The 25,947-nt window shown below is 41.0% G+C and overlaps 1 protein-coding gene across 4 annotated transcripts in view; it reads right to left on the reverse strand.

Annotated features, from left to right (window-relative positions):
• trpc5a (transient receptor potential cation channel, subfamily C, member 5a) overlaps positions 1-25,947 on the reverse strand; it is a 74,756-nt gene that overhangs the window by 11,482 nt on the left and 37,327 nt on the right. For 3 of the 4 annotated variants that reach the window (XM_082163614.1, XM_082163615.1, XM_082163616.1), the window contains exons 4-7: positions 7,236-7,572; positions 5,465-5,604; positions 4,663-4,695; positions 3,378-3,700 (exon numbers count right to left, since the gene is read on the reverse strand). In XM_082163614.1, coding sequence (XP_082019740.1) covers positions 3,378-3,700; positions 4,663-4,695; positions 5,465-5,604; positions 7,236-7,572 — 833 coding nt within the window. The remainder of the gene's footprint in view (positions 1-3,377; positions 3,701-4,662; positions 4,696-5,464; positions 5,605-7,235; positions 7,573-25,947) is intronic. The other variant, XM_082163617.1, reaches the window with a different exon arrangement.

Genomic DNA, 25,947 nt, shown 5'->3' on the forward strand with positions numbered 1-25,947 from the left:
GGCAAGTGACCTCCGCAGGGCATCGATATATCTGTGTGAATAGTGGTGTCCATTTTGATCACATGGACCAAATTTAGAAGGCTGTATCCATGTTATATTTTTGCCACATTCATGTAATAAAAAAAAAATAAAAAAAGTGTCTAGCACCTAAACCACATGACTGCCGTGACAGACCTGCCGTGGCAGAGCCCTAATGGAGGCACACAGGTTTGCCTCAAGCACCTCACTGGCTTGTCAGAGATAGTGACATAACAACTGGCAGCCCACTAGAGCCAGCAGCTTCGCACATCCTGTGCCGGTTCAGCCGACATTTGGCATTTCAAGCTTTCCAATTCAAAGGGCAAAATAATATAGAGGAGACATGAATATTTTTTTAGTGTACTGTGAGTAAGACCTGTCCTAAGAAATCTTTTTTGCTGCAATGCACTGCAAAAATAATAACAAAAATAAATAAATAATAGCGAAACATTAAATAAATAAATGTTGAATAAATAAAAAATTTAATCCTCAATTATTTGAGAATACTTGTTTTCAGAGAATAAATCTTGAATCAAGTTGATTTTTCTTACCCTATTGGGAAATTGTTCTTTTTTTCCCAATATGGTCTCAGATTAAAAATTCTAATAGTGCAAGTATTACTGGGAAAGCAGACAAAATACTTATTAATAAAAACATGTCCCTTTGAAAGGCTCAAGCCGTATGGGATGTCAAAGACTTTAATCTGTGAAGGGGAGTCTCTGTGACTGAAGCTCAGAAAACACCACAGGAAGCCTGAAGGAGCTTGTGCTGCTTCAGATGTGATATGAGTTGAGGGATTTGATATCTCGGTGTGATAATGCCACATACAGCTCATGTGCAGCTGCAGGCAAAAAAACTGAATTCTGATGGAAATGCAAGAAAATCCCAGGACGATTCAACAACATGCTCATATATTTTATGTTTCAGGTATTTATGTTTCACAGAGCAGCTGCAGTTTTCTGAGAGACACAGCACAGATTTATCTTCTATCTCAATGCTTGCTCTCAAATATTCATGAGGTGATTCTTGAATTTATTGTGCAGTGGTGGATGATTGTGCAGTTATCGATGTGTCACTGATCAACAAATCACAGGAAAAGCAAGAGGTCTTGATGAATATTCAGAATCAGCATCAGCATTGACTGAGCCTGACCTGGAGCTGCAGTGCAGGGAAGGATGAATGTATGTTGTAAACAAACAGTGTTGAGCAAGCTTCCTTCAAACAACAGTCAAGGTACCATTTTGACTACATAGTGCTAATAAAATGTAGTTAACTACATTGAAGCTATATGGGGGCCAATTGACATATCAGGATGACATATTTTTGTACTTGTGGTTTCATTTTCCTGAAGTCAATGGGTTTTTGGTTAAATGCCTGAAATAAAGTCTGTTTTTAACAAATGATCAAATAAGGTCTGTTTTTAACATATGCTCAAGATATTTTGATGTTTTATTCTATGGCATAAAATACATCAGTATGTGTGACTCCTTGTGATTTTTTAAAAGCTTTTACTAGTCATGAAGAAAGCGGTTGTTAACAAATCCAACTAAAAACACATATCTTTGGCCTAGTATACACATAACACATTATAGACTTCTATAATTCAATGTTAGGCTGCATAGTTTAGGTCAGCCGGAACTGGGAACACTTCCCATAAATCCTGATGTACTTGTTACATCATAAGAAGGATGGCGTCTACGTTAATATTAGTCTCTCTGTTTATCTCGAGGTTTACCGCAGTCCGTCGGATCCAGGCTGTATCCAGATCTGATGAAGGAACTGCGCCTGGACACGACGACAATGAAGAAAGCGGTTGTTAACAAATGGGTAAATGGGACAAACCCTATCTGAGGATTGTCCACCACTGAAAATATCATTAAAAACCATGCTGCGTATTGTAAATAATATAATGCTATATAGGCTACTTAAAATAATTGTGTAAGTAGCAAAACAATACAAACGCAAGCGGAGCAAAAACAAGTGTTTTAAGTTTAGAAACATTTTGAGTCCCCCCTCCCTTGCTTCACAGTGCTTTGGTCCACTGCCTGCTTTCCCCCTTTATAGTATTGCAAAGTCTGCGGTTTTCCCGCGAAATTGGACTACGTTTACACTGGTTCAAGTGTTGAAACGTGTTGAAGAGACCCCAATAACGCGATATGTACCTCCCAGAATATGATTTTTACCAGAGAAACCCTCCCCCAAAATTTGGATTTTACCCCTCGGCACATGATTGGGATAAGTAGACTGTCAAGGCTATTTTATTCACTTTAAACATTGGATGAAATGATTCTTTTCTCTTAAATACAGATGATGCTGAGTCATTACTAAATTAGTCATGACAAAAAAAATATGATATCCAATGTATTTTTCCACGAGTCCGCTATGCTAGCGATTATAATGGCGATAAGTTTATGAGTGAACTGATATTAGGCTAATATTGAAGATATTTGTGTTGGGTTTTGCTCAATATGATGTTACGTGGCAGATCAGTGGACTTGCAGCAGTTGAATATCTAAGTAAGAGACGTCCTCTGTCCCAGACGAAACCTAAAATACTATGTGGAGGACGCAAATAATTTAATAATTGTAAGTAAGGCTTGCCTCTGTGTACACATATCCTTACAAGTACAATTTTGGCAGTATTATTTGTGTCCCCTTAAAAAATTGCTCTTGAGAAATTTTGCTTATTGTCCCCCCAACTGTTAGATGAAATTTACACTAAAGTTATTAATACTCAACTAATGCTGTAATGAGAGTTAGTAGTCATGTACGTGCAACGTTACTTATAGTCAAGAGAATGTGCTAAAGGGACCATCAAAATAAAGCGAAACCAGAATCATAAACTTTTGTTGGTCACAGAGTTTATATTCTGCAATAATCCAAAAGTCAAAATGGGAAAATCCCATTGTGAACCAGGGTGATGATAACTTCCGGGTTGTCCGACAAAAATACGTCATCACTGCAGAACTATATATTGAAGCTATGTAAAAAAAGCCTCCAATATCTTTTTAAATATGTAATTAAAATGATACATAACAGTCAATTTACACTAAATACCACAAATAGAATTAGAAAACCTCTCAGTTTATATAACATAGTGATAAACTACAGAACTACAAAATGATTGTAATAGAAACGAGAACTCTATTTCATACATCACTTCAAAAAGAAGTAAAATGCTGCACAGGATTTACTGCAGGGACAATAATTAATCTGTGACTCAGTTTTTTACTGATTCAAACAAACTGATTCACTAAAGAACAAAAAGAAAAGAACAAAATAAAACAACAAACGGATGACAAAGGGAGGGATGAAGAAATATGAAGGTGCTAGCCCGGTCATAAAAGCTGATAAACTCACGTAGAGAATGCATTGTTCTGTTTCTCGCAGCGGATCCCCTTGCAGTGGTTGGGTTCGTCTGCTGCCTCGGTCTCGTAGTAGAAGTAAAGCTGGTTGAGTCCATTGGCAAAGGCCAGCAGCACAAGACAGTAGATGAAGAGGAACTTGAGGATGTCCAGCAACATACGGCCCAGAGAAATCTGCAGTGGGCCCAGATGAGAGTTGGCTGTGAAGAGGGAGATGAGTCGAAGCGAGCTGAAGATGTTAGCAATGGCAAATAAAGCCTCAGCGATCAGCGTCGGATGCCACATCTCCCATTCCTCTCGTGGACGAGAACTGTTATACTGGAGAGAACATAAAAACATTCAGAAATATTGCTAATTATTTCATGATTTAGTTTCAGCGTTAGAAGGGATTCTAGCTACGCAAACATGATGCAAAAGTACTGCAAGAATGCATGTTACATACACTGCCATTCAAACATTTGGGGTTGGTAACATTTTTGAAAGAAGTCTCTTATGCTCACCAAGTCTGCATTTATTTGATCAAAAATATAGTAAAAACAGCTTTCTATTTTAATAACTAATATTTTCAAATGTAATTTATTCCTGTGATGGCAAAGCTGTATTTTCAGCATCGTTACTCCAGTCTTCAGTGTCACATGATCCTTCAGAAATCATTCTAATATGCTGATTTGGAGCTCAAGAAACATTTAATATTATTATCAGTGTGGAAAATGGTTGCCCTGCTTAATATTTGTTGAACGGTAGTGTATGTACAATGGGACCATCCTTACAGTTGGTTGGCCAAGAGTTTCCATATTTGTGTAGAGTCCATTTTTAGCCTTATTCACATACTGTAACACCCACAGTCCAACATAGCAGGTGCTAAATGCACTGATATAGCGCTGCATCATGCATATTTAAATTCATTGCCAAGTCACTGTCATTTGTTTCTGGGCAAATAAGCCTTATTTTTATGCAAATGTGGCTCAATGGATCGAATTCCCAAACATGAACGGATTGGCTTATTTGCCTGATGCAGTTAACGCTGCGCTATTACCACCTGCAGAAGCTGACAGTAATTGTATTTAAAAAGTATGTTTGTGTGCATTTTCTAGTGATCGTGGCAGCAGTAATTCATCAAATGATGATCAAAAGATGGAGAGCAAAAGACGTGCTGTGTAGTCGAGCAATATTTAGCCATTTTAAAGAGCCGAGATTGCAATGGTGAAGCACTGGAAAGAAAAAAATTGAAATGCAAATTGCAATCAGCACTAATTTTGTGGGCGTGTATGCACCATTACCTGATTTGCATAATTCCTTGAGTTAATCAGGTGCTGTAACAATACAGACAACAGATGCAAATGACAACACTATCAACAGGTTCAAATCATTAGTGAATTCCCTCTAGAATGTTTTGAAATGGTCTGATAAAGAAAAAATGGACATTTTTTATGCGGCAACTACAGATCCATTAGCTTTTGTATTGTTTTTCCAGGCAGTTGAGTCAACGGTCAAATAGGTTCTTGGAGATTTCCTGAGCTTTTGCCTTGCATAACTTGAGGTTGGAACAAGACGGCTTCTTCCCTCTGCACCATCCTTCAATTCCATGTTTCAGTGGGCAGAGAAATAAGGCTGGCTTTTGAGTGCAAGGCATGGCCGAGCTCTTCTTGCTTTAAATTCTGCTCTCTACTGGGACTAAGAGCACAATATTAACTGACTCATAAATTCACCCTCTATTCCCACGTTTTGAAATCATAATACTATAAAATGATAATACATGTAGTCAGGAACATTCACACAAACATTTATAGCTTTAAATGCATTTCTTGAGAACATGTCCAAATGCAAAACAGAACAAATGATATGGCTTGGACCATTGGATTTCTCATCTCACAAATGTACACACACACACACACACACACACACACACACACACACGCTGTAAGGGACTCGTGTGGGCTGAGACCCTTCCATGCAGGGTGACTAACACAGCTGCAGATGGTCATGGAGTCTGGAGTGTGTCTGTGTGCATGTGCTCGCGTGCATTCGAGTATGAGCGAGGATGACTGAACCGAGAGCAAAACAATTAAGGGAGGAGCTCACCTTGACATAAGCAACGATCTTTAAAGAAATAGTGGCCAAATACAGAGAATTCATAGCAAAGTCCATCAGGTTCCACCAGTCATGGACGTACTCATTAAAACCTCCGTCCCACATCTCCTTAATCTCAGCCCATATGAAGCCTATGTGCGAAACACACAAACATATAGGAATAAACTTGGGATGGAATATATCAGTTATTGAAAGATACTTTAATTTATCATATGGGTTGATATAACTGGATATATATGGGATAATATTGCATTAATAATTGTGCATGCTCATTTACCCTATTTATTAGCCTGGGAAAACCCAGACAACTTCCGGCAAATTTAGATTTGCTCTGCAAGTAGTCTGGCAAAGAGCTCATTCAAGCCCATTTCTAATCCGTCGAAATCACGGCACCAATCAGAAACGTTGAGGTGGGCTTTACACGATGACGATCGCTCTGATTGGTTTTAGGTCTATCCAATTGCGCCCAGAGGCATTTGAGCGACGTCCGTTGGTGACGACCCTTTGGAAATGAGTTAGTAATGAAGCTTTGCCAGACCATAACTCAGTTACTACTGAGAATGGTCTGGTTTTAACCAGGCTACCTATTAATTAAAAAACGGTTACACTTTATTTTGATTGTCCAGTTTAGACCAACTAACTACAAGTAACTTTGTAACTACATGCCAACTAACTCTAATTATTAACTATTAGTAGACTGTCTGCTTAATATCTGCTAACTGTATCTTTTAACATACATTCTATTAAGTAACTATGAAACTACATGTCAACTTATTCTTCTTACCCGAATCCTAACACCTGACAGTCTACTAGTCTGCTCTAATGAGAATTAGTTGACAAGTAGCTGCAAAGTTACTTATAGTTAGTATAATGAAAAAGTTAATAAATAATTCAATTTAATAACAATGTTACATTTAATCATAAGCAAATCTCACAATGAATATACATTTTTCATACTGTACATTATAACGCTGTGATGCCTGAATTCACTTGTAGATTTGTTTTAGTTATTACTGTTTTAATTTGAATTTATTGTAAATGTTTTTGTATGCATTTATTGGGTGAAATTGCATTTTTAATTGTTCATGCTCATTTCTGCCACTTTTACACTTAGATGAGCTTTGCCATTGTTTAACACTCACTTTAATTTTTAAAACACTAATAACTTAAAAATTGAATAACATAGTTAAATGTAATCAAATCTCACAATGAATATCAACTGTAAATTATAAAGCTGTGATGCCTAAACTCACTTTTATGTTTTTTATTTATTTATTTTTAAATTTTAATCTTGACAATTTATTGGTAATTGGCAATAATAGGATAATAATAATGGGTTTATCAAATTACATTTGGTATTGCACACTATGCACTGTAAATTATGTTTTATATAAATATATCTGTATGAGATAGATTAACATTTCAATCTACAGGTATGTCAGTTACATTTTGAATTGTAAGTCAATGTGAGATTTTTAAACTTTAATCTTAAAGGTCTAAAACATGTCTGAAAACACTAAAATAAATATACAAATATACAAATATCAAAGCTGGAAATAATCTACAAAAAAGTTGAAAGCTGTTAGGGCTTAATTATAATTGCAGGACTTTATTACTTAGGGCTAAGGGGTTAAGTAAAAATCCATTATACAGCGTCAACTTGCACACACTATAAATATGCAGTTTCATTATATATTTCATTACAAATTTTTACAAGCTAAACAACCTACATCCCCATCATCACACACACAATCATACTCACCCAGCACCCAAGGTAATATCATCCACTCCACCACAGTGGGCGGAGGGCCCTGTATGTGTAGGTTGGTGCGTGCTATGTGCTGTGAGGCCAGGAGGAGGAGGAAGAGGAAGGTGAGGTAGGAGGCTGTGTGGCAGATAAATTTAATGAAGGGTTTTTTGATGAAGAGCCCCAGCGCGCTTTTGGGAGCCAGAAGGTAGACCAGCGAGAAGACAGGGAAGAGCAGGCCGATAATGAAACACATGACCAGCTTAACTGCCCAGTGACGACGACGCCAGCCAGGAAATCCATCATACCATAGTGTGGCCAAGAGCTGCTGACAGTTTGGCTGTGCCACGAACTGGAGGGGGAAAAAAAAAGAGAGCTTTGTAAATGGATTTGTAAATGCTCATGCATAATGGCAACCATACGCAGAAGGACCAATTAGCGAGGAGAAAAAGGAGCATTACTCACTCTGACAAGAATGAGCAATATTTCATCTATCCAACAGATGGGTAAAACTACATATTTTCTTAATCCTCTTGTTGGTGGGTGGCATGAATAGTTGACTAGCTGATCTTAAGGAGAACCTGTATAAATAGGGTCCACCAGACCAGACTCAAAATCAGAAATGTTTCTTATGGGACATTCACAGGATGCATTCAAGTGTCAAAAAACTGCAAGATGAAGCAACAGAATGGAACAAGATTAAATGCAATATGAGGTCTTGAGCTGAACTTGTTGAAGATGTTTTCAACTTCACATGCCAATAATCATGGTGCAAACTTTTGATGGGTACTCTGTTTAATCGCATTTATGATTCATGATGCATCTTACCAACAACAACTGTCTCCTCAGTCAAATGCAATTGCAAAAGTACAACCAAAAAATGACTGCCTATATCTATAAAAATGATGAATCTATGTACATTTATTGCATAAACATGGCTCGCTTTAAAAGACACACCAAAACTGTGATTCATTTCTCCGCATTTGTTGTTGATTGAACCATGCGTGTTAACACATTTAGCTCTGAAATGTCACTCATGGTTTGCAGCTGAATGTGAATGTTGGAACAGGAAGACAAACGACAAAGAAAAAGAAAGGGGGTTGAAGCTTTCAAGTGTCAAAAAGGACACAAAAGCACAATAAAAGTGTCAGAAAAAAAAACATATGATGTGCTTGCTATATTCACAGTCTTTTAGGGTGCTTTCACTCTAGCACTTTTGGTGCACACCCGGGTTCGATTGATGTCAGAGTTCGGTTCATTTGGATGATGTGAACTCTGTTTTCCGAACTCGGGTGTGCACCCGTGAACCGTACCAGTCCGCATAAAAAGGGTGGTCTGGGGTACGGTTCATGTGAAATCAAGTACGGTTTGCTGCTGATATGAACGCAATCGTACTAAATCGCAGGAGTGAACCTCTATTAATGACGTAGGATTTAATTTGAGTGTGTGTTTCACTCACTTTCCTGACAAGCGTGACTGACGTACTGCAAGCAGAGAGAATGTATATGTAATTTCTGATCTTCTTCAGTAGAAATGGACTCCCGTGTTCTTCAGAACATTTGCACACATTTGCATCAGACAGACACAAGTGCCATTATGTGCTGATGCTTTGGAAACCAAAGAATCAAAAACCAAAAATCTAAAAGTGAGGTGAGCACCGTTGTGCATTTTACCACCTTCTCCTGGTAAACAGCTGCTGCTTTGATGCAGTTCGGACAGAAATAATATAATGTGAACACAATCCAGCAGGGGCAGCAATCGAACTCGGGTTTGAACCAGTCAATCGAACCATGTGTGAAAGCACCCTTATCATTTAAAGGTGAACTAAGTAACTTTTTTTACCTTAACTGAACAGCTTCGGAGTCATTGGAATGGTTATATTACTTATTTCGGGTTGAATGGTGGTTGTTTCGCACCCCCCTGGTGCCCGTGAGCGGAAAATACGCACTTGCAACTTTGAGCCGGTGGGCCGCCGGCCTCTGCGTCAGGAAGTCTCGTGTGATATCAGGTCTCGCGATGTAGACAATTGCTTTACGGCCAAAAGAAATCTGCTAAAATGCTGTCATGATTGCGCTCCCTCACGCTGTCCGAACCCGAATGAAGAAGACGTTTTAAAGAATGTCCCATCTGCTTTGATGTCGTTGATCTATAGCCTCTGGTGTCTGAGAATCACCAACGAGTTTTTACAACAGTGTTGTCAAATATCTATTCCGAAGCTGTGGGGGGAGCTCTAGAGAGAAACCTGCGAGCAAAAAGCGAGAATACAGCGAAGAAATCCCGAAGCTACTGAGTGCTGCTTTAATAACTTTATGTAAGGAACAGATCCAAATGTAAGCTTTTTACATTTTACATGCACTTTTTGTCATTTTGAAAGCCCCAGTTATCATTCACTTATATTTAAAAGACTGGACATTCTTAAAAAAAATTATGATAAAAAATTAATAAATACAAATACCTTTTGTGATCCACACAAAGTAAGTCATATAGGTTTTTTCAACAAGACGAGAGCAATTAGATAATGACAAAATCTTCATTTTAGGGGGAACTATTTCTTTAATGATGCAAAAAGTATCATTATTATCAATCATTCTCAAAAAAGGAAGTGGAGGATGAATGGAAAAGTGCTTCTTTCGAGTGTAAACAAAGCTAATTACCAGTTTAGTGCACTGCTGTAGGATACTAGCTTGTAGGAGAGCGTCCTCAGAAACATCTGCTTTGAAATGAAGCGAGCCAAGAACTGACTTGCCTCATATTTCATAGCCCATTTGTGATAAGTTATCTAGTGGCTATAATGGAAAATGCTGCGTGGGATGACAACACTGCATGATAGATGAGTAACAACTCTATCTCAGATTTAAAAGTTTCTATAGTCAAGAGTTTCTGTAGCAAGCCTGAGAAAGCAATGGCTTCTGAACCAGCCGTGCCCCTCTGAATATCCAAACCCACAGCCAATCATTGGTTTCCCACAATCCCCACTCAAACTCATTGCATATATCACAAAAGGTCCCGTAGGAAAAAGACAATCAACCTCCACTTAATCAAGTAAGCTAATGAACCCTAGGGAGGGGACGTGGAAAAAGGTTAAAAAAAGGACACAAGAGTGAATTTAACAAAGAGCTTTGAGAAAGGAGATAGGACAGTAATTTCCTTCAGGTTTTATTTTATAATGAACAGTTTGGGAGGATGAGTCATTTCCCTACACCTGACTTGCTGGTATTTCGTCCATGGTGTGAGAGTAACACTACAGCAATAAGCTTCTTCATCCATCAGTATGAACACTAACCTTCAGGCAGCCCTTTAGCTAACAACATCATTCCTCAACCTGCCCATGAAATGAGACTTACAACATCCCAGCCAGCATGCACCACTACGGACTGTAGTAATGACTTACAACACATGGCTTGCAAGTAAATAAATGGCGTCTTGTATTCAGACCTGGGAGAATGGTCTTGAAGCAGGGATGGCGCACATATGTACTTCAACACTGCGTTGAAGATAAATGAAACTGTATTACTGTAAAGATGGATGAGTTTGCTGTAGTGGTGTTTCAGTCGACTCTGATATGAATGAAGTGAATGAATCGTTCTTGCTCACTTTCATGCAGTCATGTGGACTAACTAACTCAAAGTAGTGATTCTACTAACCTAACTAATTCTCAGAACCGTGACAGAAGCTCAGCAACATGATAGCTTTTCCAGTAAATCTCTCAGTACAGACATTCACAATCAAGGATAACTCGCAAAGATTTTCGTCTTGCTTTTTTAAAAGATATAAAACCGAAATTATGACTGAATTGCATTTAATTTATAAATAAATTTGTCTTTCTCAGTTTTTAATGATAGTATTCATTTTAGTTTATACGTGAATGACTGTAATAATATCCACTTTAATAAATTAAATGATATTGTTTTGAATGAATATTTTGGGTAAATGATAAAATGATTCACTCATAATTGAATTGGCATAATGATTCAATCTTAAGTGAATTAATCTTTTTGGTGAAGAGATTCAAAAGAGTCGAGCCACTGGGATCAATCAACACATTAGTTTGTAGGTTTACTCTGAGCGACCTTTATAAGACAGGTCAAAAGGTGAACAGAGGGGCAGGTAATGATGTAATCTGTTGTTCTTCTGCCTTGTTTGACAGAAGCGATTACAGAACAACAGATGTCCTGTTCATGTTCTGGTTGCTAGGGAGCAGTATGCTAATGAGGATTGATCTCCAGCTCTGATAATGCAAAGAGTTTAGGCTCACTCTTGAAGAGTAACTGACTCTAATGCAGAGTCAAAGAATACATTAACTTTCCCTAACACTGTGAACACCTGCATGAGATGAATTTGACCTGCATGATATGACCGTGGCCCCAACAGTATTTGGACACTGATGCCACGCTTAAAAATGTATGAATGCATTAGATAACAAAATATCAAAACAGCATCTGCAAACAAATTATGTTACAGGGTTTTTTTCAGATTTGACTTTTCTGACCCATGTTTGGTCACACTGTAGATTATGGTCCACTTTTGCCTCAATAAACTCCTAATTACTGCTAGTTGGTAATTGTTCATTTGAGGTATTGGGTAGGATTAAGGGATGTAGAATATGGTAATGTAGAATAAGGCATTAAAATGTGCTTTAACAGCCAACTTCCTAGTAATATGCTTGCTAATAAGCAACTAGTTAGTAGTGAGAATTGGACCCTAAACAAAAGTGTTATCATGATTTTTAGTGGACATATGAAGTCAGTTCTCAGTAAACAGGTGTAGATTATCACATGTTTTTTATGAACATGTTTTATTAACATCTAATAACTAGAGGGTTTCAAAATACTCAAAAGTCTTAATTTTGAACAATATACTGTATCTATAGACCCTTTTTGTGCCGATGTCACAATTACATCACGGCTTTAGCTGGAGGCAAAACAAAGGGAAAACTGGAGGCAGCCAATACAAACCAGCACAGATTCGCTACATAAGGAGCTTAAAATGTCATCTTGTTGTGTTGTTGGTTGCCAGAATCGACGGAGTAAAGACTCCAATTAGAAAATTTAATTGCATAATGTTTTCTAAACTATATTGTGATTATTTGTGAATCATCTATGATTGTATACATTGTTGTGGATTGATTGTGACTAGACTTTTTGAAAAACCTGGTAAGAAAGAATAATCAAATACATTAAGTTAAAACCTTTATTTGCTGCATCTGGAATTTTTATTTCTAGAAAATATTCACAAAATTAAAATTGCACTGTAATGTCACTCTTTACATGGTCGTCTTCTGGCCTTGGCGCTGACAAGGTAGAACTTCGAATCATACCACACAAGTTGTGTACGTGACCATTCAGCAAATAGTTATAGGCATCTAAATATTTATATGCCCTCAGTTTCTCTTTATGCTCGATTTCTCTATCAGGTAGGTGTAGAAGTCAGGCCACTCAACCGGAGGTAATCCTGTCAGATCATCCATCCAATGAGTGAGCGTGTAGGCTACGGGTCAGCCAATCTGGTTCCGTCCGTTAAAATTTACTTTTGCAAATAATAATCGCGGTCCTGGACAGTGAGTGACCTTACACATAAAAAAAAAATTTGAAATAAGATTTTATCCAGTCATTGTTAAAAAACAAGCTAACAAAACTTGCTAACTAGCGTTAGTGAAGCGGCCAGAGGAATCGTTCTGCCTCCACCTAAGCTCCGGCCACAAAAAAACATCACCATGTTTTCTAACTGAAAAGGGGTCTATTGTTCTATCATAATTGAATTTCAATGGTTTAATGCTCTCATTAGCCAGTCATTTACTACACAAAGGACAAATCATGTTTATGACTCATAGCTTTTGTATCATGGGTAATATTTTAAGTAATAAGTTCCTTAGGACAAACTGCATTCAGTATCAACAATAACCAATTTTGGAAGTTTTCTCTTTTAAAAGTATTTATTTTTCAACTCCATGATGTACTATGATTTATTATTGTCTTTTAGTGTTGTTTTCTTGTCTGTATCAGTACAGAGCTTCAAAACATTTTAAGAACCACTGCCTTAAAATGCAACTTCATTGCAATATAAACAGCCACCAGCCAGTTTGTTAGGTATACCTTGCTATAGCACCGGGTTGGACTCCCTTTCACCTTCAGAAATGCCTTATTTCTTTGTGGCATAGATTCAAAAAGGTGCCGTAAAAAAAAAAAAAAACTGTTTGAGATTATTTGATCTTTGTGGCATGGTGAGTTATCCTGCTGAAGTAGCCATCAGAAGATGGGTACATTGGGGTCATTACATGATGGAACTGGTCAGCAACAATACTCAGGTGGGCTATGGCGTTTAAACAATGCTCAATTGAAGGGGCCCAAAGTGTGCCAAGAAAATCTCCCCTACAAAATTACACTACCACCACCAGCCTGAACCGTTGAGACAAGGCAGGATAGAATAATGCTTTTATGTTGTTTACGCGAAATTCTGACCCTACCACCTGAATGTCGCAGCAGAAATCGGTGTGGTCTTCTGTTGTAGCCACCAAACAACATCTTTACTGCGGTTTTCTTTACTGCAATCTCAAAAGCTTACAGAAACCTGCAAAATTGCACTGTGATCAGCGTCTTTTTTATTTCTGACAAATTAAGTTGCCACTGGGGATCTTGTTGTTCCCTAAACCCCAGACACAGCACCTCCTTAATCTTTTAAAAATGGCTCTTTTCTAGGAAATTGTCTCTGTAAGGGTGCAATGCTTCCCAAATCCTTCTGAAACCATCTGCTGTAAAAAAGGCTTTGCGCATCAAAGTTTCTCAATATGAGCTGGTGGACTAAATTGCATACCGTATCTGGCAATAAAGTAGGAGGTGAATCAAAACTCATACTGCAGTACAAAAGAGCGCTAGAGAGAGAGGGAGAGAAGGGATGGTGATTCGTTTTCATCTTCAGTGCAATGCAATAATCGTTTATATTCAAATCTGAGAAAAATAGACATTAAAATCTCATTATACACAGGGTAAAGATTTTCAGCAGTCTTGAGGCTCAATAAAAAATAAAAAAAATCCTGATGTCCATAAAATACGTATGGTTTTTCTTGCATCTTCAAACAGAAAGAAAAGATTAATATGTCATATGTAGAATGGACAAAAGGTTATTCAGGTGCGTAAGCACTCCCTTTAGATTACCGAACGAGCACTATTTAGCTGCCACTTTGACTTTATTTGAGTAATGGAACTTGCAGACCTGACAAGGCAGTAGGTACAGGCTACAGGCTACTTTAAGTCACATTAGTATAGAGTTATCGGCATGTCAGCTGCATCTACTTGCATCTCACGGTCTGAAAAGACAGTTTCTCATTAAGTTCCTCAAAAACAGAAGACAGTATGTTTGAAAAAAGTTATCTACAGTAAGGTAAGCTATTACTGGCTGCTTTTTTCAGGATTACATAACAGATTTTTCCCCCCTCATGCGGTGATGCTAGATCTGTATCGAAGAAATAGCCTACTAACAGCAACATTTGAAAACGTACATACAGTAATGCTAGCCATAACAACAACAACAACAAAAAGATTTTAAAAAAGTACCAGTATCATGTACCATGGCAGTGCCATATGGTCATCATGATTTTGAAACATATTGTAAGACATGTTCATGGATCAACATATTTTGTTGATCCTGGAACATTACTGTCCAAAATGTTGTCCTAACCCTATCCCTAGCCCTAAACCTAACCCTACCAATAACTTATCCCTAAATGCAGAGGGAAATTATTGGTAAATAACACTGATGTAGAAGCACTTAACCCTGGCTGTAAGCCTAAACTTGACCAACTGTAAGCTTGTCCCTCAAATCTGATTGGTTGACTGGAATTTTGTTCCAGGATAAACAAAGATTGTGATCCAGGAACATGTTTTACTTGGTGAAATCACGTTCACCACCATGGTGCAGTGAAGGTTTCAGATGGTAATACCATGATATACTGTATAACATGGTACAGTATGACCATATTTATGTATGGTTTACACATATAGGAATTTAAAAAATACCATGGATCATATTCCATGCCCGAAAAAGCACTTTCGTAATTTATAGCAAAACATCTAGCATTAATTCGATCACAAACAGATTCATTAAAGAAAGTTATTACTCCACCACCTGCGTGACACCATTAACCAACGTGGTTAAATGACCAATTTGCGACAATACGGTTTCGGGAAACAGTCGTGACTAACTAGTTGATTTCTTCAACGATGCATCGTACTATGGTAGTGTACCAGCGTGTTACGTCGGTGTACGGGAAACGCACCCCTGGCTGGTTACACTTTATTTTAATATGGAGGCTCAGTTTGGGCCTCCATATTCTCCTGACCTATATCATACTATACAAGTCATTAAAGCCTGATGTATCAAATATGATACTATAATATAATATGTATAAAATATAATACAATATAATATTATGGTCTTCAATGACAATACAGTGACTTCAATGACTACTTTAGGGGAGATCAGTTATTCAAACTCTACGCTTCTAATCTTTTCCTCCCCACCATGCGGTTCTCCTTCAACCTCCCCTAATAAGTGTTCAGCTTGCTCAACTTCATTTTGCACAGTTCAGGTCAGATGTGATTTAAATGCTAATTCACTTAGCCTCTCCAGTCCCCAAAGCTGCATTGTTGCTGCAGTGCCACTGCAATTCTGTCAAGCCCCGGCAGTGCTCCAAACGACAGATCACGAACACTGTAAGCAGATTGTCATTCGCTCTTTAGCTGAGCATGAGCAACCCAGCAGATAATGCACCGCTGGCTCCAGGATGTGTCGGATGCCACTCCAGCCAAACTTCACAAATCATGATGTCAATTCTTACTTGCTCTGCACAACAGGGGAGTAAATATTAATTTCATATTGTTCCACTGCATGCTATATGTAATTGTAGTTCATCATATACACTCTCAATGACATCATTATAATTAAAAGAATAGAATAGATGTAGATTAGTGTGGCTTACATAACAGTCTCCCCTAAAAGGGCAACCAACTGCATATCCTATAATGTCAAAGACCTTTAAAGGAACACGCCGACTTTTTGGGACTTCAGCTTATTCACCGTATCCCCCAGAGTTAGATAAGTCCATACATACCCTTATCATCTCCGTGCGTGCCGTACAAATAACAAGGTCACATGAGACACAGCTATCTTCTAACCGTATACATACTGGGAACTATATTCTCAGAAGGCGAAGCACTGCTACTTGGACGGAGTGATTTGCTCGCAGCGCCTGAGAAGCCCCGTGGTGAGGAGCAGAGAGTTCGCTCAGAATAAATCACTCCGCCCCTAGCAGTGCTTCGCCTTCTGAGAATAAAGTTCCCAGTATGTATACAGTTAGAAGATGACTGTGTCTCATGTGACCTTGTTATTTGTACACGCTGTGACTATACAAATCACAACATGTAAATAGGAAAATGTTGGCGTTATTTTGATACTTATTGGGAGCAGTATGCTAGCTGGAGCCATTTACCTCCAGTCTTTGTGCTAAGCTAGGCTAACGGTGGGTGCGTCAGACAGAGTTACAGCATGCACGGAGATGAAAAGGGTATGTATGGACTTATCTAACTCTGGGGGATACGGTGAATAAGCTAAAGTCCCAAAAAGTCAGCGTGTTCCTTTAAAGCATTATAACATTGGTAATCATCAGGTGTTACGAAGCAGCAAATATTGATTATTTACCAACCTCTGCCTTCAAGCAAATCAGATTGGAGCAATGGGACAATGTCATACAACGTAATTAATCTTCATGAGTCAAGTTGATAAGTTTGATAGATCTTTAAATAGATTCTTTATTATAAAGCTTAACGAGAAAAAATTGCTTAACGAGGACATTTTAAACCTGAAGAACGTTTTTAAAACTTCTCAAGGAAAAAACCCTAAGAGATCATTTCACAAGCACAGTTTTCCTTCCTGTGTTGATGTATTTTCAATTGAACATATCAGAGTACAAGCTTAATGCGTGCGCTTGAGCACAGAATAGGCTATATATCACGCCCATATATATTAAAGGCTCATTATGGCTTAGTATAATATAAATTAATTGAATATAAACGTGTGATTAGTCGACTAATGAACGACTACTAGTCGACTAGAAAAAAAATGTAGTCGGGGGCTACCAGATAGAAGCTACAGTATAAGCAACTGAACAACAATATGTCATGGGTCTTTAAAGAGCTATGCTCATAATTTGTGCTCAAATAGAAAAATGCTCAAGAACAATATAATGGTTATATTCTACTAACCAAGCTCTACTAAACACCAGTCTAACATACATCAGAAGTCCAATCCCAGTGCTGCACCGCATGAGAAAACAAGCTGTAAACACTTCCCCTGATTTCCTGAGTGAGGAATCATCAGGACGTGTTCTCCAGGGCACAATCCACCAGTGAGAACTTCTACAACCTGTACACTCACTCACCAGCAAACCCACAGAATAGATAAAAATAACCGCTGCCAGTGATAGAGGACGAACGAGAGGGAGAGATTAAGAGATGGAGGCGGAGGCCAGCGAATAAGTGAGAGATGCAGAAATGCAAGTGTAAGACTCTGGAGTGAAGAATAATCACTTCCAGCTTTTTACACGGAGGTCTTCTGTCCCTGTTTGTACTGTAGAAATAACATAGGGAGGGGAGGACGCAGAGGGGATAGCTGAGGGAAAAAAAATTAAGTCAAAGAGAATCTTGATGAGACAGAATAAGAGTAGGATGGAGACCAAATGGGCTGTTGGAGATACAGTATGGATAAAGCGCTAACTCTTGGCAGATGTCATGGCCGCTGTCCTCACAGGGCTGAGAAATGGTGCTTCAGGGGTATATTAATAGGCATCGTGCCACTTTAGTAAGCTGTGCCCGCTGGCATGTTTAACTGCGAAAATGACATGGCAAAAGATCCAGTGTTTCTCTGTACAATGTGTAAATACCGCTTTAATACTCTGAATTGAATTATGAACAATGCTAATGTATAATTCAGCCATTTATATGATGAAATCACTCAGAATTCATATTTAATCTGGCCTCTAAGCACAAAACGACTTTGAGCTAACCGCAATAAATGTTTCATGGCAGAATTCAAAATACAATCAAAGGTGAAATGTTTAGATCAGCGTCCTCGCATTTGGGAATGGTTTTTTTCTTTATTCAAATTGAGAATAATGATGAATGTCACAACAGCACAAGAGAAAGACAGTGACATCAAGCAGAGCAGATTGTGAACTAACCATTGATTTTGGTTTACCTAATCATGCATCTGAATCACAACTATACACTGAAGTGCTTGCTAAGGTGTGAAGTGGTTTAATCGATACATACTATAAACAGTTGTAGGTGACGTTTAACACTGAGGCAAGTAAAGATATAATTAATGCTTTGCTGAAACTAATGATGCAGAATATGCATAAATGTCACAACAGCACACATCAGATCCTGAGGAAATTCAGAGAATCTTCTAATCAAACTGTGCAACTATTCAGTTTCCCTACAGCAGTGTTCACATGGTTTATGAAAAGTTTTACTTTCATATTTTACTTTTTATGCATTTTTTTTTTGGTCATGATCTCAACATATCAAAATATGTTTTCTAAGGAATGACTCATCTCTCAAAATACAATATTTTATGTATGCTTACATACAGTATAAATATAATACTCTTTTTTTCTTGGCTTGGCAATAACAAAATCCACTTTATCACAAGAAAATTAAGTTGTGATAAGAAACAAAAGAGAGAAAAAAGAATGCATGGCCTCTAAAAAATGTTTTTTTCAAATCTTTAAATCCTTTTTGCTAAAACTTCAGATATGCACCAATGTTCAAAGTTTGGGGTCAGTAAGATTTTCTTTTAAAGAAATTAATACTTTTATTTAGCAAGGATACATAATGATGATAAAAAACGAAAGGACATTTATAATGCTACAAAAGATTTCGATTTCAAATAAATGATCACAGTTTCTACAAAAATATTAAGCAACACGACTGTGTTCAATGTTGATAATAAAAATAAAGGTTTCTTGAACAACAAATTAGCATATTTAATGATTTCTGAAGGATTATGTGATATTGAAGACTGGATTAATGGCTGCTGAAAATTCTGAATCTTCAGAACTCTTGAAAGGCAGAAAGAACAAAACCATACCTTTTACCATATCCTTACATTTTCAACATACTTGAACAAAGACCAAGTATGATAAGAACACTGTGTGTGATTGTAACGGGAGGATAACACTGACTGTCTGACAACTTGTGAGGGTGGGTTAATGTCTACCAGGTGTACATGTGTATCTGCAAGTCTTTGGTTGCAGGTGTGTCCAATGTTACTGATGAACCAGTGGTTCAACGCGATTGGCAGATCTACTGAATATAAGAACCAGCATGCAGTCTTTTCGGGGGTTCCTTGACCGTGAGAGAGACCGTAACGAGACAAGCTCGACCGCCTTTGTGCCGATTTGTTGGATATCCGTTTCCACGCAGTGACAACGATCGCGATTGACTTCTGGCAGCGAGAGGCCCACGAGAATAATCAACGCACGCTATTCATTCATATTGAGGGAAGTGGGAATTCTTATCGTTACGAAAGAGTGCACGGGCACTGACGTGTATTTATTTGGGACTGATTGCCCTTCCCTTGTCTCACAGCTCGGCTCTACAGTTCCGGTTTCCCCCGCTGGCCATCGTGTCCTGGAAATCGTTTGGAGCTGGGATTTGCGTGTGTGTGTCGCTGTCATCACCGCACTTTTAGCGCCTCCTTCCCTTTGCACTACGAGCGCCAAGTGGGCGGGGTCGTGCGTGACTAGACTGTTGGCTGCGTTCGATGAAACTCTGCTTTATGCATGATACAATTGTGATGTTTTGCTTATATAAACTTCTCTCGATCTAGTGGGATATGGGCTGCTCGCTTAGGTTTTATTTATCAATTGTTTATATGTGAATTGGTTTTAGGGCTTTTATACTGATCAAACCAATTTAGTTATATCATATTCCTTAATGTGTGGGGTTTGTTTTTGAAGTGTTTACACCGGTTTGAAACTTGCTGTTTGCCCTTGCTGTGTAACTCTCACGTGTGGCTGTGTGCTGTTACATATGACTTTATTGGTGTGATTTGTGTGTTATCCCTTCTCATTCGCTGTCTAACCAGGGCGCCAGATTGTGACATTATTCTTAGCCCTTGAATTGAAGCAGTCATATCTAATGTTTCCACTCTCTTGATTATGCATACAATTGTTTAGCTTTTTAAATTGTGGTATAAATAAATTTTTGTATTTTTATAAGACTTTTTGGTGTACGTCTGTTACTTGTGTATGACAAGGGTAAAATTTCTGCGTGTGACTGGACATTCACTTTACATTTTTGGCGTAAGTCGGCAGGGCCCTTGACATACACAAGTAATATGAGTCACGACGAGCAGCCCCAGGTAAATGCGTTAATGCCATGGTTTATGGGGGGGCCATGGGTCCCAACATTTGGTGGAGGGGAGCCCTCTAAATTTCAAGAATGGAGAAACCAAATCGAGGCTTTTATTCGGGCTCAGGGGCTGAATGAGGTACAGCAGGTTGATTTTGTGCTGAGTGCATTGGAGGGGAATGCTAAAAGAGGAATTCTGCTATTGGCTGAAGGAGAACGAAATACTGATGTAAAAATTCTAGATGCCCTAGCTTCATTGTATGGTGGTCAGCAGCCTGTTGCTCAACTACGTATTCAGTTCTTTAATTGTAAACAGCAACCAGGGGAGGGGGTTGGACCATTTACCCTTCGTCTACGTGAGCTGCATCATAGGTGGCGGGCCAGAGAACCCCTGACTGCTGGAACAGATGATGAATTGCTGCGAACTCAATGCGTTATGGGTTTGAGACATGGACTGATAAAGCAGGAATTGTCAAGACAGCTCCGCCGGACCCCAACATCCACTTTCGCTGATGCCTGTAGGGAAGCGAAGGCGCTAGAACAAGAGCTGGCCCCAGAGGAAGAGGTTCAGGTTTGTCCAACCTTTTTGACTCCTCCATCAAGGTCAGCAGCGACACCAACTGGAGTGAAGGACCAAGGGACGAATGCTTCGGACTGGCAACGAATGAAGGATTCATTGCGAACCGAATTACAACAGGAATTAAAAGAGCAGCTAACACTCTTGGGGAAATCCCTGGTAGAAGAACTGAAGGGGCATCTGGGCCAAGCCTCAGCATCACAATCTCCAGCAACTGAGGCACCGTTCCAGCCACATTGGCGTCCTCACCCCGACCGTGACCCCCGTCGCCAACGTTTGGGGTCAGCCCCTCCCGACCAACAGCGCTACCAGTGGGATGCTCAAGGCCGCGCCATCTGTCATGATTGTGGAGAAGGGGGGCATATACAGCGTTTTTGTCCAAGGAGACGTCCAGCTCAGTCGGGTTTTCGATACCCCCGGTCACAGCAGGGCCAGTGAACCGGGAGGGGCCCTCAACCACGTCCCTACAAAGGCCCTCTATGGTGGGTAAGTGCCCAGAGGTTGAAGTGTTGGTCCAGGGGCGACGGATCCCATGCATAATAGACACTGGCTCTCAAGTTACACTCTTTAGCCAAGCCTTGTTCCAGCGTCATTTTAGCGACGAATGTATGCAAGATCCCAGTCAAATATCTTGGTTGGCTTTGAGAGCTGCTAATGGACTTCAAATTCCTTATGTGGGTTATGCAGTACTGAATTTTAACATTGGGGGTGTGGAAGTGCATGAGAAGGGGGTGGTTATCGTACGAGATGACTGCATAAATACAAATTCCTTATGTGGGTTATGCAGTACTGAATTTTAACATTGGGGGTGTGGAAGTGCATGAGAAGGGGGTGGTTATCGTACGAGATGACTGCATAAATACAGAATATGGACTTTTAGGTATGAATGTTGTGGCAGACTGTTGGGCGGGCATTTTCCAGGGTAGATACCCTGGTATTGCAGCTTTTAAATCGATGTTCTCCCCTTCTGCAGAGAAAGCCTGGGATGCAGCCTTCGCCGCCTGCCAAAGAGTAAACGGCTCCATGCCTGAGGTAGAGCTCCAAGGTGTGGCTAAACTCCAGCGACAACCACCTGTAGTGTTACCCCCTGGAAGTGAGATGATCGTCTGGGCCCACGTCCCACAAGCTACCAACCAGCCTACTTGTGCTGTCTTAGTTGAAGATTTGGATCACCATGGGCAGGAGTGGTGTGTTGCTAGATCGCTGAGCTGGGTGCAAGGGGGGAAGGTTCCCCTCCGTGTTTGCAATCCTAATCCATTCCCCCTAGAGTTGCCACAACGGCGCCCCCTTGCTTCGGTGACCCAGATAGACCCAAGAGACGTAAAGGGACGTTCCAGACTCGTGCTACGAAACATCGAACCCCAGTTGGTTGAAGTTGATGTTATGCATGTAGAACAGACGCAGACTGAAGATCACCCAGCCCTTGCGTTGTGCGGTGAGGACCTGACCAGGGGCCAGCAAGCCCAACTGGCAGCCCTCCTGCGGAAGTGGTCTCACGTGTTTGCGGCCCATGAAGATGACTTTGGGAAGACTGCGGTTGTCACACACCAGATCCCCACAGGCACAGCTCCACCGATTCGAGAAAGGTACCGACCGGTTCCTCCTAACCTTTACCCCGACTTGAGGGCACTACTACAAGGTATGTTAGAGAGTGGCGTTGTAAAAGAGAGTTCAAGTCCATGGGCTGCCCCGGTTGTTCTGGTAAAGAAAAAGGATGGGTCATGGAGGTTCTGCGTAGATTATCGGAGGCTTAACGCAGTGACTCACAAAGACTCTTTCCCATTGCCACGTATAGAAGAATCTCTTACAAGCCTCACCAGGGCCCAGTGGTATTCAACTCTGGATCTGGCAAGCGGGTACTGGCAGGTGGAAGTGTCACCTGTAGACCAAGAAAAGACTGCCTTTACCACCCCCTTTGGTCTATACCAGTTTGAACGCATGCCTTTTGGCCTCTGTAATGCTCCAGCCACGTTTCAGAGGCTAATGCAACGCTGCCTGGGTGCTCAGGTTTACGATTCTCTTCTCATTTACCTTGATGACGTCATTGTGTACTCGCCCAACTTCAACACCCACTTACAGCATCTTGAGCAGGTTTTTTGTTGTCTCCAGGAGCATGGCCTAAAGCTGCAACCTCGTAAATGCCATCTGTTCCAGAAAAAGGTGACCTATCTGGGACATGTAGTCAGTGGCCAGGGGGTAGCAACAGACCCAGAGAAAACTGCAGTTGTCCGCGATTGGGCTACACCAGCAACAGTGAAACAGGTGCGTTCGTTCTTGGGTTTTGCAGGATATTATCGGAGATTTATCCCTGCTTTCTCAAAGGTAGCTGCCCCCCTCAACCAGCTCCTGCAGGGAAATACCCATCGCCCCTCTTCAACCATCCAATGGACCCCCGAGTGCCAGGTCGCTTTTGAGTCCCTTAAACAGGCCCTCCTCAGTGCCCCGATACTGGCCTATGCTGATTTCCAACTTCCATTTAGACTATACACCGACGCAAGTCTGAATGGCCTTGGAGCTGTCCTTGCCCAAGTCCAAGAGGGCAGGGAGAGGGTTATAGCCTATGCCAGCCGTAGCCTCCATCCCCCAGAGCGCAGTGACCAAAACTATAGTTCCTTCAAGTTAGAGCTGTTGGCCTTGAAGTGGGCCGTCACTGAGAAATTTAAGGACTATCTGTGGGGAGCTCAGGTTACGGTATACACTGACAACAACCCTTTAGTCCATCTGGAGACTGCAAAATTGGGGGCGACGGAGCAGAGATGGGTGGCCCAGCTAGCCAATTATTCCTACGAAATCTGCTATCGACCAGGAACTGCTAATAGGAATGCAGATGTGCTTTCTCGAATACCAGGAGAGACAACAGACATTGCGGTACATGCAGCACGGAGCACCACATCCCCGCAGCTACTCGAGAGGGTAGGAAGATGGGAGCGCCAGCAGAAGATAGACCCTGACCTGCAGCAGCTGCACATCTGGAAAACACAAGGTGAGCCCACAATAATAAATGACCTTTCTGCTTTGTCTCTACAGCTCCGTTGCTTGCTGAGGGAGTGGGACCGGCTGGAATTCCATAATGGGGCCCTTGTTAGACTTGTCACTGAGCCAGACACTGGAGCCCCAGTGCGACAAATCATTGTGCCAGTAGCTCAAGCCCGACAAGTGTGGGAAGAATATCACAAAGCTGCAGGTCATGCAGGTGGCGACAAAATGGTCTCACTACTGCGGAGGAGATTCTACTGGGTGGGGATGAGCACAAATGCCAGAACGTGGGCGGCCGAATGTCTTAACTGTGTGGTGGGCAAACGGGGAGGATCACAAAAAGCACCCTTGTGCCCCATTTCTGCCAGTTACCCCTTTGAAATTGTGGCAATAGACTATCTGTCCCTTGGGAGGCCTTCTGACACTTTTCAATATATCCTTGTGATTACAGATTTGTTCTCCCGCTACGCATTGGCAGTGCCCACCAGAGATCAATCTGCTCCCACTACTGCCAAGGCTTTATGGACAGCACTCATTCTCCCATTTGGCTGCCCAGAGCGTATTCTTAGCGACCAAGGGGGAGCTTTTGAGTCAGACCTGATGTACCAGCTTTGTGCAGTGTATGGTTGTAAGAAAAGTCGCACTACGCCATACCACCCACAGGGAAATGGAGTTTGTGAACGGTTCAACCGTACCCTCCTTTCCCTCCTGAGCACCATGGATGCAGACTTGCACGCTAAATGGCCCAGCCAGTTGCCGGCTCTTTTGCAAGCCTACAACAACACTACTCACTCTAGCACTGGGATGACTCCTCATTATGTGCTTTTTGGCCGCCATGCCAGACTGCCGGTGGATGTGCTCCATGAAGTCGCACCGCCACAGTACCGGGATGATGTGGAAGGTTGGGTTAGGAACCACCATCGAACTCTCCTTCAAGCTTATGCCACTGTTCGCAACAGTGGTGAACGTCGTCAGCAGTGGAACCAAACCAGCTACGACAGGCATGCTAGAACCTTGCCACTTTTACCGGGGGAAAGGGTCCTGTTAAGGAACTTCCGCCGTAGAGCCAAAGGAAAATTAGCTCCACAATGGCTCCCTACACCCTTCGTAGTGGTGGCCCAGCCACGCAAAGATCAACCGGTCTTTAGCATTCGGCCCGAGACGAAAGAGGGTCCTATTCGAACAATTCACCGCAATAACTTGCGGCCTTGCCCTGGGGACCAACAAGCGACCAGCAATGAAGAGGGTTGTTCTAGTGAGAGTCAGTGCCCCAACCAACGCAGCCTCGGACAACATCATTGGCCCTTTACTCCTCTAGTTCCACTCCCTCTTGCCCCCCAACACCAAACCGACCCTCCAGGACAACACCTCTGGCCCTTCACTCCTTTAGCTTCACTCCCTCTTGCACCCCAACACCAGACTGACCCTCCAAGTCCTCGCGGTGAGCCAGTGGACTTGGCCGCTAGTTCTTCCCTTCCTTATGCACCAGCCACACAAGCCCATGAAGCCCCTGGGTTTGACCCAGAAATTTTGCCTCTTGCTGAGCTTGACCCTGTAATATTACCTCCTGTAGTTATGAGTCACGACTCAGCCCTAGAGTTTGATGCAGTTATCGACAATCAGGACTCCCGTCGATATCCCCTGCGTACTACCCGTGGCAAAACACCTGCGCGCTATATACTCTAACTGTCTGGACACTCCATGGCATTGGCTGCCTGACTCTTATGGACTATGTTCGGGGCGACCATTATTAAAGACTGGGGGAAAA

This window comes from Leuciscus leuciscus, assembly GCF_965113295.1.
Source record: "Leuciscus leuciscus genome assembly, chromosome: 3".
In the NCBI taxonomy this organism is placed as follows: Eukaryota; Metazoa; Chordata; class Actinopteri; order Cypriniformes; family Leuciscidae; genus Leuciscus; species Leuciscus leuciscus.